The sequence below is a fragment of the Mesoplodon mirus genome, assembly GCF_964341445.2.
Source record: "Mesoplodon mirus genome assembly, chromosome: 3".
NCBI lineage: Eukaryota > Metazoa > Chordata > Mammalia > Artiodactyla > Ziphiidae > Mesoplodon > Mesoplodon mirus.
In genome coordinates, this window is record NC_138978.1 from 48,365,533 (window position 1) to 48,382,890 (window position 17,358).

The window sequence follows — 17,358 nt, forward strand, 5'->3', positions numbered from 1 at the left end:
TTTTCGTTGAAATGTTAGCTGTCTAGTTGTTGCTCATTTAAACATGGTCTTTTTTTCACTTCTGGCTACTCTGAACACTTTGATTTTTAGCACTGATGTACCTCAGTGTGCACTCTTTCTATTTATCTGTTTAGGGGTCATAGAGGTTTCTCAATCTGTGCCTTGACGTTTTAACAATTTTAGAAAGTTCTTTGTTATTAAGTCTTCAAAATCGTTTCTGTCCCATCAGATCACCATCTCTTTCCAGGATTCCAATTACATTTACAAACTTTCTCATTATATTATCTCTGTCTTAATCTGTCGTCTGTATTTTGATATTTTTTACTTTCCATGTTTTATTCTGAATAATTTCTTCTGACCGATCTTCTAAGTCAATCTTTTTCAGCTATGTCTATCTGCAGGTAAACCTATCCATTGACTTAGTTTTATTCCATTTTTCTGTTCTAGAATTTCTCTGTGGTACTTTTTCAAATTATCAGTGTGTATGTGTGTGTAGTTTCTACTACATATATACGTAGTTTCTAGTTCTCTAATGAATTAAAATTTCATTTTTTAATCTTATTGAACACAGTAATCATAATTCTTTCAAAATCTTTATCTGATAACTCTAATACCTGGAGTCCCTATGGGTCTATTCTATTGTCTATTGCTTTTTATTCTCATTCATGTTGTCTCTTCCTGTGCCTGGTTATTTTCAACTGTCTGCAGACATTATATCTGAAAAATCATTTGCAGAAATAATTGAGACCCAGGATGTTGTTTTCCTCCAGAGATGATTTATGATAGCTTCTCCCAGGAGCTAGAAACACTGGCAAATAGAGACTACTGCAATTCAATTTAATTAGGATTCTAACTCAACTACAGCTCATGCAATCGACTTCCTCTTCACCCTTCCTTCTAGGTTGCAGCCCTTTGGGGTTCCAACCCAAAGCAAGGGGACTTACCAGCCCCTCTTTGAAGGCCCTGAATCCCAAATTCTGTCCCCTATGTTGGAAAACTCTGGAAACTGCCCCTACCTGACACTTTATCCTGATCAACAAAGGTAAGTTCTCAGAAGCCATGCTGGCACTACATGACCTTGTCCCTGAAGCCTAATTAGACCCTTGGACACTTAATCCATTTAGGCTAATTTCTTTCAAACAGGAATTTGGTTGGCATTCAGAAACAGATGGTCAGTCTACATCTATTATATGTAAACTCAGGAGTTAGAGGGCAGATGGAGTGAGTAGCAGAAAGCCACTAGGCAGAGAGACAGAATAAATCTTTGATGCACAAAGAAGCAGAGAAGAACCATTTAGAGGTCCTAAGAGCTTTCCAGGTTCTTCATGGGGCCCAGAAGCAAATCTATACTTGTGCTCACCAAGACTTTCCTGTGCCCTTAGGATCAACTCCCCTTCTTATGCTTAAGCTAAGTTGGGGATTGTGTCCTTGCAACAAAGAATCATAATATAGCAAGGGAGGGACTAGTGTTCAAAAATTTTTCAAGACTGTAGACCACTTTACTAGTAAGTTGAGAGATTAAAAAGGATAAATCAATCAAGAGTCAACATATCTTCAAGACTATCAAGTAAAAGCAAGTGATTCAGAGGTCATCTTCCAATGTTTCTCTGCCAGAGACATCCCACAGGTCTTCCAGAACTACCATCAGAACTACTTTACCAACAGAATCACTTGTAAGGCACACTCAACAGTATCTGGTAAGAGATATGTGTGTGCAGGGAGAACATGAGCAATTAAAGACAAGGTAGAGCCACACAGCTCCTGAAAAATAATGTAAGAGACAAAGTGGGAGAGCACCAGGATACCTGAAGAGATGCTGCATTCTGGGTAGGCTAGGAACAGAATAGATGCTCAATCAACAATGAGACAGCACATAGCAAGACACATCAATTCTGTAAATAAGTAGAAAAAAAGTCTTTGAAAACAAGGGTTACCTCCACTTACTTCTTCCACACAAGGAAGAACTCTAAGGGGGTAAGTTTGTACTATCAGGGCCTGGTATACAGCAGGCAGTTAGTAAATGCTGCATGAGTAAATGAAAGAATTAACAGCATTTTACAAAAACAGGTCTACAACACTTTGTCTTAAACTCCTGAGGCCAGATGTTTCGAATAAAGAATTTTTCAGATTTTAGAAAGGTAATAAAGATGTATATTACATAATACTCTAGTGGGGTCTGGAACGGCACCTTATAATCACACTACAGTGAATGTAAACGTAGTCATACTACATGGAATAAATTAAGTCTACAAATAACCTCCTATCAGTTAAGGTCGGGTTTAGCTGCCAAATATGTTTTGTCACCAAACTTACCAATAAAAAAACCTCTGGATTTCAGAATTGTAGATAAGGTCTGCTAAAGATGAAAACTAAAAGTAATCCTAAAAAAGGACTGCTAATTTTCACTTAGTTATCAGGAAACTATTGTTAGTGTGATAAGTTTACTGATTAGACACAGTTGAGGAAAATGACTTGTAAGACAGGTCAGAAGAAACTATCCAGAATAAAGCATGGAAAGTCAAAAATATTAAAGTGATACATTGAGAAAGTGTAACGGGAATCCTGGAAGGAGAGACAGCTCATAATCTACAAGGGGAAGCAGATTTGTAATCAGTTAAGTTACAGTTCAATGTGATATGGTCCAAAAAAGAAAGAATGACAAAGCACTGAAAAAACAGATTGAAATCTATCCAGGAGCATGAGGGAAAGCTAAGCTCGTTGTGAAAAATGGGAAGTGTGCCAAGACAGAAATTCAGGCAAAGGGAACAATATAAGCACGAGCACGTAAAGGTGCGAGAGCAACTCACGTCAGATCCCTGCTGCAGTTTCAAGATAATCATCCAAACACCTGAATATTTCTCAGCATTCCTGCATTACCTATGGGATCTAACCACATTCTTCAAGCTTTCCAACAAATGAATCAGATGTAAGAACTCTACCTTATAGAAAATCATAGTTCATATGCTTTAGACACTCATCTGAGAGAACAACACATATGAGAAAATCCACTAGAACAGTAGTTCTTAAAGTATGGTCTCCTGACTAGCAGCATCCACAGTGTCTGGACACTTGTTAGAAATACAAATTCTTGGGCCCCACCTCAGACCTACTGAACCTAAAACTCTGGAGAGGGGGCCCGGTCATGTGTTTTAACAAGCTTTCCAACTGATTCTGATGCATGCTAAATGCATCAGATCTCCTGATCTAAGATAAACCCTTCTCATAATGTAATTCTCAGACCACTGCTTGGAATTGGTTACAAACGACATCTCTTGGGAACCAGTCCAGACCTCCTGAAGCAGAATCTGTACTGAAGTGGAGCCCAGACTCTGCACCTTAATAAGCACTCCCTGTGAGTCTTATGCTTCTGATTCCAAGTTTCAAATGCCACTGCATCAGATTATACACTCCTGGAGGACAAGGACTCTCTTGTTCACAGGTCAATTTGTTTCTAATAGCTGGGCCATAAAGACATTCAGTGAGTATTTTTGGATGATTAGCTAGCTCCACGTCAACGTGCCTATCACTCCAGCAACTGCCAAGGCTGCTTAGGACCAAGACTGAGAACTCTAAGGGGGTGCGTGCTGTCCATCCCCCCTTCTTACCCCTCAAAACGATAACGATTTTGCTTATTTTAAAATGGTGGTCAGCAGCTTGTTAAGAGTAGCTGGATTATTAACTGATGAATTAAAGTCATCTTTGCTTTAAGCTATTTGGTTCTAAGGAAACATAACTATGGATTGGGATAGCAAACAAGAAAGTTGAGGGCCTTAATATATAGTACCTCAACTACCTTGAGGTGAAGTTCAGACTAATTTAAGTAAAGCTGACAGACAAAACTTTTAGTCTGGTGGAATATGATCCGTTTAGAAACATTATTCTGGCAAGAAAAGAAACCTCTATTAAGAAATGGCTTTCAGCACCTGCATCCTTTGTTTAGTTTCGGAAAAAAGGCAGCCAAAACAATGAAGAAAGAGCCTTTTAGAATTCAGGCTCCTTAGAGGTACCATGAAACACAGATCACCTACCAGATTAGTCCAACCAGGGGCAAAAGCTCATTTCTCAAGAAGTGTTTCAGGTTTTATAAGCAACAACTCTGAGACTGAATTAAGATGGCTAAGGAAACACACACACACCCACCCCAGAAATTAAATAATTGACCTCACAGATATACATATTTCAATTAATAGTCCCATTTTTAAAAACTGTCAATTTATTTTTCTACCCAATTCAGTATCAGTGATATACAAAAGGATATAAACAGATTACCATATTTATAGGAAGACACACAGAACAATTACCAAGGAATAAACTCAGCAAAGTAACAAATTGTTGCTTATCCATGTCCACTCGACTATACAAGTTTTTTTAAATTCCAGCACAGTGTCCCAGTTCTCTAGGAAAGAAGTTACGTGGATTTATACCTTCCATAAGGGTCAAGAAAACATTACAAGAGCTGATACAATCACGTTTTGTACTGACAGTCAGAGAAAGGCTTTTAAGCTTTCAAAGAACACCCTCTAATTTTCAGGCCAATGTATAGTATCAGTGCGTTCATAGGCAGGATGTGACTTCATCAAAGGAAATGGTTCTCTCCTCTTGCTGGCCTTCCTAAGATCCTCCTCCCTGTACACAGGCGAAGGAGCTCTCTTTCATAACAGGTGATTGAGCCATTCCCTACTCCAACAGATGGTGTGTAGATTAACAACACAATGAGGAAAAGGAACTGACTTCCTTATCTACTAAATACAATCCAGATTTGGGGAAGCAGTTTCCAAATTTCCACCAGCCAGACATAAAGTGAACTATACTGTGTACACAGCACGTCCTCTTGAGAAAAAATAGGGATGAACACAACAGAAATTTTCACATTGCTCATCAAATATACATTTGCCCAAAGTATACGGGAAATGACAAAAACCTAAACAAAGCCAGACATTTTATCTAAGTAAGTGAGAGTTTAAATTCTTCTTTATGGAAGCATAAGGTTAAGAGTTCTTTTCTCCCAAAATGCCTCAGCCAGGGAAAGCACAGAGAATGGAATATAAAAAGTTCAATGGCTTTAAAACATGGAACTCAACAGTTCTCAGTCAACCTAGTCACAATTTTCTGGTCATCTGTAAGTAACTTCCACATTCAAAATTCAACTTTTACATTCAAAAAAGAGATTAACTCCACTTCAGATGCAAAAAAAAAGGCAACTGCCTAAATACTCCAAACACTTGACAACTGGGAAACTGTCTCATAAAGATACTTTAAAGGCCAGCAGGATTCATTTATAATTTGGCATGTGCTGGTTGAAAGGGCAACAAATAAATCAAGATATAATACATCAAGTAATCAGACAAATGGTAGACATATATACCACATTAAAGATTCATATACAATTCTGTGCTGACTTTAAAGAAAACAATGGGGGACACTAGAGGGGAAAAATGGGAAAAGAATTACAAGGGAGCATTTCAGTCCAAAGCTAGTCCAGTGAATATCTACCAGTAGGATTTCCAATCTTTCACCTCCAAAGTTGCTCTAATAAATTATAAAATTACCTACTCACTTGTGGGACATACAACACACTCCTAAGTACAGTAATCCCTCTGACATTTTGGTTTCACTTGCTGATTGATGACTAAGTTGTTTCTGGCTGTAAAGATTTTCCTAATATATTTTAATTAGCCAGTTAACAAAGCAAAGGTTGCTCCCTCTGTGAGGCCAGTTAAGCTTTACAAAATAATTTGATCTAATGAAGACGAGGGAAGGAAAAAAAAGGGAAAGTTTCCTGGTGTTTCGTGCAAAACTTTTTCTCTCACTTGAAAAACTCGGCAATCACTTAATGTTTTGTTCCAGAAAAAGAAAGCAAAACTAGTTGAGAAAATACCCATATGCTTATTGTTTACTAGCATGATACAAAATAAATTCATAGATGTTGGTCAATTGTCTTTCGAAAACCAAATGTGAATGTTTAATCTTGTAACTTAAGAACTGAATTTTTCCACATTCCTTTATATAGAGTTAGCATCTGTAAATTGAGACTTTTTTTGGACAATCATGCAAATTTAATTTGTCTCTGAAAACAAAAACACAACCTAACAGATTAACAAAATATGTCCTTCAGACAATATTTTCTGTGAAATTTTCTCCACTGTTACCCTTTTTATCCTTTAGCAAACAGAAACTACTCCAAAAAAGTTTATGTATTTTGAATTTACAGAGAGCTAAACTCTCAGGACGATTAGGAAGGAAGACCAGAACAAGTCAACCTATTTTATCAGTACCTTCTGAGCTGACGCTACTCCTCTCAAAAGTAAACTCTAAAAATTTTCTAGTTATTATTATTAAGCTACATAAGCTACAAACATTTCTACTGCCATAGATGCTTCTGTAAAATTGAATAAAGATTTTATTATGCCACACACACAAAAAGTAATCGGAACAGAAAAGGCAGTTTTCGGTTATTCTGTTGAGAATTTCTTCCCATGATTTCTCCCATTAAAGTATAGTTTTCAAAGCAACCACCACGACAAAGGAAGCATCTAATTAGTCCATTTTCTTCTGATCCAAGAATGCTGAACATTTACTGTCCCATCTGTAGTTGTATCAGCAGTGTAATGAACACAGTTTATATTACTTAACTATTCTTTGAACTCCAAGAACTGTTGAAGTCTTTTCTGATGTTCTGCAGATGCTTGCACAGCACTAAATGAAACATAAATTCAAAGCATAAGCTTTATTTTACATTAAGCATATTAAGTGAACCACAGAGCACAGAGTCAATATTTTTCAAAACAATTAAAAACAAATAGAAATCTTCACGTATTTAGTACTTCTGAAAAAGCTGGATGAAAACCCTCCTTAATCTAATGAGGAGGAGGGCTTGCATTCAGTAACAGCATGCTTCTACCTTCTAAAAGACCAAAGCAAATTAAGACTGACAAGTGAAGGCATCAATTTTAACCTGCTCTGCTGTGGAACCTGCTGTGCAGTTCCAGGCCTTGCAGTAGATTTTCTGGATTTTATTATTTTATTTAAACCAGATTCCAACATTATCTTTGAGTTGTGGAGTATTTGAATTGCCTTTAATATAAAATCCTTTAAACTAAAATGTTTGGTTAAAACACAATAGACTCCACTAATCGTTTTCAAAGGTAATAGCTTGGTGGTTTAGATTTACTTTTCCCTTTGAACATAAGTTATGTCTTAGAGGGGGAAACTGAGTTCTCTCCCCACCCTTGCCGCCACAAAAATACATTACCTGGACAAAAGCGCGGCAAATATATATATTGAAACTAGTATAAAACTTCCTTTTAAACTTTTGGGCAGAAATTGAATATACTGAAAGATTCTGGTTTTCTAGTTGTTGACAGTAATATACCATTACTGAATGATAAAATTCCAGGTAACTGAAGGTTGTCACTTTTAAAAGTGTCAAGTCTTATTATAATAATTTTGCTACAAATCATGCTAAAGCACCTTATACATTTACATCTCTCCGACTAACTGCACTGTCTCGAGTGTATTTTACTGTTCGGACTCCCTCTAGGTGCCAGTGAGGCTGTCATCTCTCACTAAATGGCTCTGAACTTTTTCAAACACCAAGTCTACAGCTTTTCTCATGACTCCCCTCTGCTAGCAGGCACTGTACTATCTCTTACTATTGTTAGTATTCTTGACTCTAACAGCAGTCTTCCTCTCATATTTTAATATGTTATAGGCTGGAAAACTAGCAAACCGAATTTGCCTAAATTAAGAGTAAATAGGTATTAAATGAATTTCTCCAATGCATAACTGATCTGCGTTAATTTTCACACCTCAAACGTTTACTTCATTTATACCTGGTTCTCAGGGGTGAAGTTTTGGGGAATGATTAAACCAGGTATGATACAGTAATAATAGTTATTGTCACAACAATATATAATGTAGTGTGGGCTTTACATATGTAGGATCCCATTTTATCTCTCTTAACAGCAAATGAAACAAACTGGAATGGATAACATACCCTTTTCATGGGAGGGTAAACAGTATCAGAATGGTTTCCAGAGGTTTGTAGATAGAATTCTAGGGTCAGAAAGATTTGAGTCTAAATGCTGGTTCTGCAACTTACTACCAGCATAATCTCAGGCAAGTTACTTAAATCAATAGGTAACTTGCCCACAACTACAGATAGTCAATAATGTAACCAGGCATATATCCAAATGTTTTGATTCCAAATCTAACTTCTACTATACCATTCTGTCCTATATTTGTACAAAATTGTCTCTACTGACCTCATCAATTTTGGTACATGTATAAAATATGGCTCTTCTCAGAGGAAAGAAACTAAGGCAGAGTTTCATTCTCATAATTTTTTTAACAGTCATCTATCTCCCTTTAAGAAATTTATTTTCCCCTTTTCTTCCTGTTTTGCTGTAACATCAATATACATCATATCTATTTCATTACCTAAATTCATTGAACGTTTTCTGAGAGTACCCTACATAGCAGTTTACATCTTAAAGGGAGTCTAGTGTTGTATAGGGTAAGAAGGTGGAATTTTAAGAGCAAGAAAGACCTGATTTCTGGTTCATGTTCTAACACTGACTAGACTATGCTATTAGGCAAGTTCTTAATCCCTCCAAGTCTGTTTCCATATCTATACAATATGATAATCTCTACACCCCAAAGGCTCTTTGAGAAGAGTAAATGAAAATGCGAACAGCATTTTAGAACAGCACTGTGCAACAGAACTTTCTGCAATGATGGAAATGTTTTATACCTAAGCTGTCCAATACGGTAGCCACTAGCTACGTGCAGTTATTGAGGACCTGAAATGTGGCCAATGTAAGTAACAAAGTGGATTTTCAATTTTATTTAACTTAAATTAATTTAAATTTAAATAGTAATATGTGGCTATCATATTGGAGAGTGCAAATCTAGAAGCACTCAATAAATAGATTTTTTTTGGTTTGTTTTTAAACAAATGAATAAACCTCTTAAGGAGAGCGGATTATCTACAGCTCTTCTGTATTCCCACACAGAACCAAAGTGTTCCATAAAAACTTGCTGCTGCTGCTACCTTATGTATGTGTTGACATGTATGTCATATGCTTTATGTATGTGCCTCATGGAAGTAAAAGGAAATACACTACTGCTTCTAAAAGCAAGTGGTTTGAGGAAGTTCTAAACTACTTATTGATTGCATACAGAAAAAAACAGAGCAACCTCTTATATCTTTTAAAGTTTATTTATAATTATGACAGAAATAACTTAGTTAATAAAATAGTATCCCTTACACTGCCTAGGTAGATTATTTCATGAAAAGAAAGCAGTAAACATCAATGAAACTAAATATACACAGGTTTGGGGTTTGGGGTTTTCTTTCTGGTTCCGTTTCTTAAGGTGGTATGATCTATCATTGCTTTTCCAGCACGATTCACAAAGCACCAATGACTCATTTATGGAATACTCTCCTCACCCCAAGTCTTAGTTTGCTGACCAAGACGTAATAACAGAATTATTATTATTATTATTATTTTTTTGCAGTATGCGGGCCTCTCACTGTTGTGGCCTCTCCCGTTGCGGAGCACACGCTCCGGACGCGCAGGCTCAGCGGCCATGGCTCACGGGCCTAGCCGCTCCGCGGCATGTGGGATCTTCCTGGACCAGGGCACGAACCTGTGTCCCCTGCATCGGCAGGCGGACTCTCAACCACTGCACCACCAGGGAAGCCCCAGAATTATTTTTAATATGCTTTTCTGGAGAAGAAAATATCATTTTGCCTTTTTTCTACCTTAAGGATATTTTAGTAATTTAAAAAATATATGTATATAATTACATTTGCTGCTTTTATAACTTTCTATCCTCTTTTTTACCCATTTGAAAGAAGGCCCCAAAGCTTATATGATAGGCCAAATTTTAAAATGTAAATATTAAATCTAAATCCAAGCTGTTAGTTGCCAGTAGGAATCATGAAGGTCCCAAAAGAATACTTTCAACTTATGAGCCTTTATAATTCTCATACCCGTTTCTCAGGTGAACTCCTGAAAGTGAATTATCGTGGAACAAAAACAGGTAAACTTACTTCAGATGTTCACCAAATGTAGTAGTTATTCTATAGATGGCAGTTTTTAGTGATGCTCTAAAGGCAAATCTTAATGTTTTATAAGAAGTGTCCACTAGGCTTCCTGAAATCCGAGGTGGTTTACTGGAAGCATGAGGAAGCTTGAAGTACTTGTCAACTGCCTACATCAAGAAAGAAAGAAAACACGTTAGTTCAGACTATCAAGAAAGCCAATTTAGTCCAAAGGATTAAAGAGATTTCATTTCAGATAGACAGATAAATACAGAGATACACACACACACACACACACACACACACACACACATACACACACACACGTAGTATTTATTTTGGATCACAGTCAAAACGATTTGAAAAACAGGGAGTAGAGGTTCAGCCACTTCAGCAGTTAACCAGGGAAAAGTCCACATCTGTCCTCTAAAAAGCAGTTATGCTTCAACAGCCTTGAAAATGCAAATCGGGGAAGTGAAACACAGATATCCTACTCTGCTTATGATGCATGACAGACGGGTAAGAGCACCTTTATTATAAATCTCAGCCCAAAAAAAGACCAAACTTTATACTTTACAAGGGTAAGGTTATTTACTATACTAGTTTATCTTCCTTTTCAATTCTAGCTGATAAAGTACCTATGAGCAAGAATAGGTGGGAAGAGAACTCACAAGTGAAACTGATTTTATTTATACTTGATAGTATAAGAGATTTAAGTATAACTTTTAAAAGCCAAAGGTAAATATTATAATTTTTAAATGCTATAAACTATATTAAGAGAAGGGAAAAGACTGAGAAGTATAAGCATGTCAATCTACTAAAGCAAAGATAATGTCTAAAGTGACAAGAAGTAATAATATAAGTCTATTATTTATAGTTACGGATCTAAGCACCAAAAAAGTACTTAAAACTATAGTTAAAAGGATTTCTGCCATCATGTTTTTAATTTCAAGAGCTCTTAAGAGGGGAAAGCAGGGGTGGGGGTGGGGGTGGGATGAATCGGGAGATTGGGACTGACATATATACACTATTATGTATTAAATAGATAACTAATAAGAACCTGCTGTGTAAAAAATAAATAAAAATTTAAAAAAGAGCTCTTTTATGTCATTTGAGTGAGCCTTTTTAGTTCAGCATCTTATTTTTGTTTCAAGGCTGCAATACCGCTTTTGTTTCTGAGGATTTTGGTGATTTTTGGTTTTTTGTTTGTTTTATAGTTTCTTCCAAGCTACTTTTCTTCTCTTTGCTTCTTTTGGTCTCTATCTTCTGTATTGGATACTTTCTTCAAAATCTAGTGATCCTTGGCTCATGACTGAGAGTGGGGCCTCCTAAAGAGCTGACCGAAAGCTCTGAGTATTGGAGATTATTGACCACAGCTTTGAGTACACAACTGGAGATTACTGACAGCTTCACAATAGGTGATCTGCGTGAACGTTTTGGGGGGGTAAGTGCTCAACTCAGTAACTTTAGATCTTTCTTCTTGGTTTGATCAGAGTTTCCAAAGAAAAGTCTTCCAGTACCCTGTCTGGGGGGCTTGGTCCCCAGTGCTCAGGGAAGCCAAGTGGTGAACAGAGCTATGGAGCACACCTCTATGCTTCCAGCAGAGTCCCCACAACTATGAACTCTCCCAGTCCAGAGACCCAATGCTCTGCTCTCTCTGAGGATGAACCTCGACTTGTGCTGGAATGAGGGAGAAGCACCACCAAGGAAAATCTAGGGATCTAACTGGTTTTCAAACAGGTCTCACCCAAACCTCCCTGTTCTGGTACCTGTCCCTTCACCCTTGGTTCCAGAGGGTCTTGGTCCTTGCCCCACTACCAACTTCAGATTTGCCTCTGGAATCTGCTAAGTTAGTCGTCTCAACCATCTGCTGTCCAGGCTTTGAAGACTTTGTTGCTGTTGTCTCCTCTCCTATTTATGGATTTACGTTTGTTTTTTTTTTTAATAAATTTAGCTATTTATTTTTGGCTGCATTGGGTCTTTGTTGCTGTGCGCAGGCTCTCTCTAGTTGTAGCAAGCGGGAGCTACTCTTCGTTGCAGTGTGAGGGCTTCTCATTGCGGTGGCTTCTCTTGTTGCGGAGCACGGGCTCTAGGCGTGCGAGCTTCAGTAGCTGTGGCACGTGGGCTCAGTAGTTATGGCTTGCGGGTTCTAGAGCACAGCCTCAGTAGCTGTGGTGCATGGGCTGAGTTGCTCTATGGCATGTGGGATCTTCCCAGATCAGGGCTTGAACCCGTGTCCCCTGCACTGGCAGGCGGATTCTAAAACACTGCGCCACCAGGGAAGCCCTTGGACTTATGTCTTTTTAAAAGTCCTTTTACTGTAGTTTAGCAGAGTTTAGGGGGAAGGAACAAGACCTGATGCGTGTGTTCAGTCTACCATGATAACTGCAAGTCTAAACATTTATTCTCTCAGCAGTAACTTATAAGAGGGATTCCCAAGACTGGGACAAACTTGAGATAATTTTAGGCAGTATGGGAGATGGTATTCAATGACATATTTAAGCAACATTAAATAACACTGAATCATAATGGAAAAGTTACTTCCTTTTCAATTTTCTTGTAAACCTTCTAATTAACATTCAGTATACCAGCAAAATCATCATCATCATTTACACCTGGATCCAGTGGACCCTTTCTTTTTTAAATCTATTTTTATTTATTCATTTTTGGCTGCATTAGGTCCTCGTTGCTGCACGCGGGCTTTCTCTAATTGCAGCGAGCAGGGGCTACTTTTTGTTGCGGTGCGCGGGCTTCTCATTACAGCGGCTTCTCTTGTTGTGGAGCATGGGCTCTAGGTGCAGGGCTTCAGTAGTTGTAGCGAGTGGGCTCAGTGGTTGTGGCTCGCGGGCTCTAGGGCGCAGGCTCAGTGGCTGTAGCGCATGGGCTTAGTTGCTCCGCGGCATGTGGGATCTTTTCGGAACAGGGCTCGAACCCGTGTCCCCTGCATTGGCAGGCGGATTCTTAACCACTGTGCCACCCGGGAAGCCCCCCCTTTTCTTTTTCCAGTGGACCCTTTTTATAGTTTAGTTTTTTTACAAAAAATTTACAGAAGTAAGAATGACAGGATAATGTAAAATAACTTTATAGAAGTTTAAATAAGATTATAAACATATCTTCCAGGTTTTGAAGACATATACATCTGAAATAGGCAACGTCTTTTGAATGCAACTAGCTGCTTATCAGCTATCATGAATAAACCTGGAACATAGCCATCTTGTAATACTGATTTCAAACTGAAGATATATATCCAACAGGTTCTAGCTTATCATTACTTCTGGTTCTTTTTCTTGAATCTGCACATCAAAATACAATATTTTTTAAAACTTTTGACAGCTCATAATATTGTTGAAGAGTTCAGTCATTTTCTTTGCACCCTAATTGTGCAAAACATTTTCATTCTTAGGTTTATAAAGATGAACTGAAATGATCAAATATAAAAATATTTTATTGTACATGACTTTTTTCATTTCAATATCACCTATTTCCTTCCAATCACTTTTTTGTTTATTAATTAATTAATTTATTTATTTATTTATTTATTTATTTCTGGCTGCGTTGGCTCTTCATTGCTGCCCACGGGCTTTCTTTAGTTGCTGCGAGCGGCAGCTACTCTTCGTTGCAGTGCACAGGCTTCTCATTGCAGTGGCTTCTCTTGTTGTGGAGCATGGGCTCTAGGCACACGGGCTTCAGCAGTTGTGGCTCGCGGGTTCCAGAGTGCAGGCTCAGTAGTTATGGTGCACGGGCTTAGGTGCTCCGCATGTGGGATCTTCCCAGACCAGCACTCGAACCCATGTCCCCTGCATTGGCAAGCGGATTCTTAACCACTGCGCCACCAGGGAAGCCCTCCCATCACTTTTGAATACACCTTTGTATACCTTCAGCATGTATCCACTTAAGAACCATGTAAATTTCTAGAGTGCTGTCTCTCTACATTCATCTTCTGATTTATCTAAATAATTATTTAACATATTGGCAATTTTCTTCCTTTTACCATCATTGGTGGTAAATTTTAAAAATCTGAACTAGCAACTGCATTCAATGAAAGCTTAAAAAAAAAACTGTAAAGATGTGTGTTCAGACTATATACCTTTTCTTCAAAGATGATACAATACTATATGATTTCATCATTCTTCTGTTTTCTTATTGGTCTTTTTTACCACAATTGGAATAACTGATGAGTAATGATGAAATAATTCCTGGGATGATCAAATAGCAAGTTGTTTCAAGATACTAGAAATGTAAAATCACTAGGATTTCATAATACATCTTGGATTTTAAAAGGGTCCAAAGGATAATTGTAAAAGAGTGAATTCTGTTTGACTGTTTTCTCTTTGTTCTTTGAAAGACCTCTAAGAAAGAATAAAAGTCATCCTTACAAATAACTGGAATAGCTCACAAATAAATACAAAAATTAAGTTGGGTCCAGCAGACCCTAATGGTATAAAAGTTACATTGGGGAAGAAAGTCTTAGTTTGGAGGTAATGTGTCCTTAACACATCTCTAATTCTCTCTAATCTCCTTTTATAACAAAGGACAAGAAGGCTTCAGGTTCAGGGATTTGAGCAAACAGTATGTAGCCAGAGCTTAAAATTATTGTCTTTTCTCACTCTAATTGTCTTCTCTTAAATACTGAAATCTAAGAAGCACTGGGACTTCCCTGGTGGTCCAGTGGTTAAGAATCCACCTTCCATGTGAAACATATATACAATGGAATACTACTCAGCCATAAAAAGGAACAAAACTAGGTCATTTTTAGAGACGTGGATGGACCTAGAGACTGTCATACAGAGTGAAGTAAGTCAGAAAGAGAAAAACAAATATCGTATATTAATGCATATATGTGGAATCTAGAAAATGGTACAGGTGAACCAGTACCAGAAATAGAGACAGAGATGTAGAGAACAAACGTATGGACACCAAGCGGGGAAGGCAGGGGTCAGGGGGTGGTGTTGGTGGGATGAATTGGGAGATTGCGATTGACATATATACACTAATATGTATACAATAGATAACTAATAAGAACCTGCTGTATAATAAAAATAAAATAAAATTCAAAACAAAAAAGGAATCCGCCTTCCAATACAGGGGACACGGATTCGATCCCTGTTGGGGAACTAAGATCCCACATGCCACGGGGCAACTAAGCCTGTGTGCCACAACTACTGAGCCTGCGCTCCACAACTAGAGAGAAGCCTGCGCACCACAAAGAAGGGCCCACATGCTGCAATGAAGACCCAATGCAGCCATAAATAAGTAAGTAAGTGAGTGAGTAAGTAAATAAATAAATAAATAAATAAATAAAAGGAGGTTAAGAAATGCATGCTCCTGCCAAGCCCTCACAGAGGTAATTTGATATGGCAGAAAGCAAAGGACTTCAGGTCTAAAAGCCTGGTTTTCAAATTTACTCGACCATTTATTGGCATGATCTTGATTAAGTCATACCAACAGATATAGTCTTTTTGAGAGACTCAAATCATGCAAAGTAAGCCTTATTCTAACTTTATGGGATTGTTTCAAAAATTAAAGAGAGAGCATTTCTTTTGGAGTACTACACAGATATTAGGTAAAGTAGCATAGGATTCTAGAGAAACAAAGAATGGACTGTGACTTGGTCAAGGGTCTCTGGGCCTTCAAACCCATAGTTCTGGCCCTCAAGAACATTCCTTTCCTTTTCCCCATTCTTCCTTCTAACTTCTGTTATCACTTCCTCAGGGAGGCCTTTAATGACTTCACACTTCCTTTCAATCTCCTATTCACAAGATTAGCTTAGACTCCCCAGTTTTATGTTCTCTGATCATCCTGCATTTTTGCATATTGTGGCACTTATTACAATTGTAGTTACTTATTTGTATGATTTTCCATTTTATAGTCTGTAATCTCCTGGAGGGCAGGAACCATGTATGCCTTTTCTCATTCTATATCCTAACACATGGTAAACCATTTGATAATTAACATTTATTGGACGAATGGATATGTGAATAGCATAAAGGTCAACTTCAATATTCCAAGTATATCAAAATTTGACTTTCAGATGATAAGGCAGAAAATATAATAGACAGAGCTGATATCCTACCATCAAGGTGACAATGACTTTTCAAAGACTTGAAGGCTTTCTGAAAACTTTAAAATGTACTTTTAAAGATGAAAAAGTTCTGCAGCTAGATGATGGTTGATGGTTAAACAACAACGTGACTGTACTTAACGACACAGAAATGTACACTTAAAGATAGTTAAAATGGTAAATGTTACGTTATGTGTATTTTAACACAATTTAAGAAAAGAATTTTTTGATTAAAAAACCACTCTACCAGGCTTCCCTGGTGGCGCAATGGTTGAGAGTCTGCCTGCCGATGCAGGGGACACGGGTTCGTGCCCCGGTCTGGGAAGATTCCACATGCCGCAGAGCGGCTGGGCCCGTGAGCCATGGCCGCTGAGCCTGCATGTCCGGAGCCTGTGCTCCGCAACAGGAGAGGCCACAACAGTGAGAGGCCCACGTACCACAAAAAAAAAAACAAAACAAAAAACCACTCTACCATTTTGGTCCCCAATCTTTATAAGGACCCTTTTTAAAGACTATATATATATGTAGATATATACACATATATATGTATACGTAGTGGAATTCCACAGGATAGTAGTTGTTCTCCATCCACTAATGTAGGAAATAATGCTTTTAAATGAATTTCTATTTTAATTAACCAAAACAGCATGTAAAAACCTCTGAAAAATAGCTATAAATATGTCAGACAAACATTAATTACTCAGATGACAGCAATGTATGTGTGGATTCATGAACCTGTTGTGATACTTGGAATCTCCCAGGAGGGCCTGGCCCACTATTAGGAACAACTGTCCTAGGATATCCATCCCTCCACTGCTTGCCCTCTGAATGGTTTGAAGAATGAAAGGCTTCCCCTTTCCTTTCATATTTTCTCTTTAATGATTCACAGTGATATGGCTTTTTTATTGATAGTGAAAAATAAAACAAAAGAACAGAACAGTTCCATACAATTTTCCTTAGTAACATCCAGAAGCCTGTATTTTATAACTTGCCTTAAATTACAGAGATACTTAGAACTTACCCTCGTTATTAAGAGCAAGTATCCCTCCTACATCACAGAACATAAAACCAAAAACATGTAACAAGGCTCGTATGAGTCACATGACATCCCTGCCTCTCAAAATGAAGGGGCTTGGGACTATTATAATTAACCCACTACATCAGAACTGTCACTTAAATCAGGCCCCAGAACAGAAGCTTTTGCCCACCAAACCAACCATGAAGCTATCCAGCAGTCATCCAACAAGCA

General features: G+C 37.8%; 1 protein-coding gene across 2 annotated transcripts in view; it reads right to left on the minus strand.

Moving 5' to 3' along the window:
• Nucleotides 1–4,177: 4,177 nt before the first annotated feature.
• The window catches only part of NDC1 (NDC1 transmembrane nucleoporin), a 48,238-nt gene continuing 35,057 nt past the window's right edge, over nucleotides 4,178–17,358 (minus strand). For both annotated transcript variants that reach the window (XM_082612616.1, XM_082612617.1), the window contains 2 exons: nucleotides 10,058–10,218; nucleotides 4,178–6,696 (listed from right to left, as the gene is read on the minus strand). In XM_082612616.1, the coding sequence (XP_082468742.1) occupies nucleotides 6,633–6,696; nucleotides 10,058–10,218 (225 nt within the window). In that variant the 3' untranslated portion in view covers nucleotides 4,178–6,632. The remainder of the gene's footprint in view (nucleotides 6,697–10,057; nucleotides 10,219–17,358) is intronic.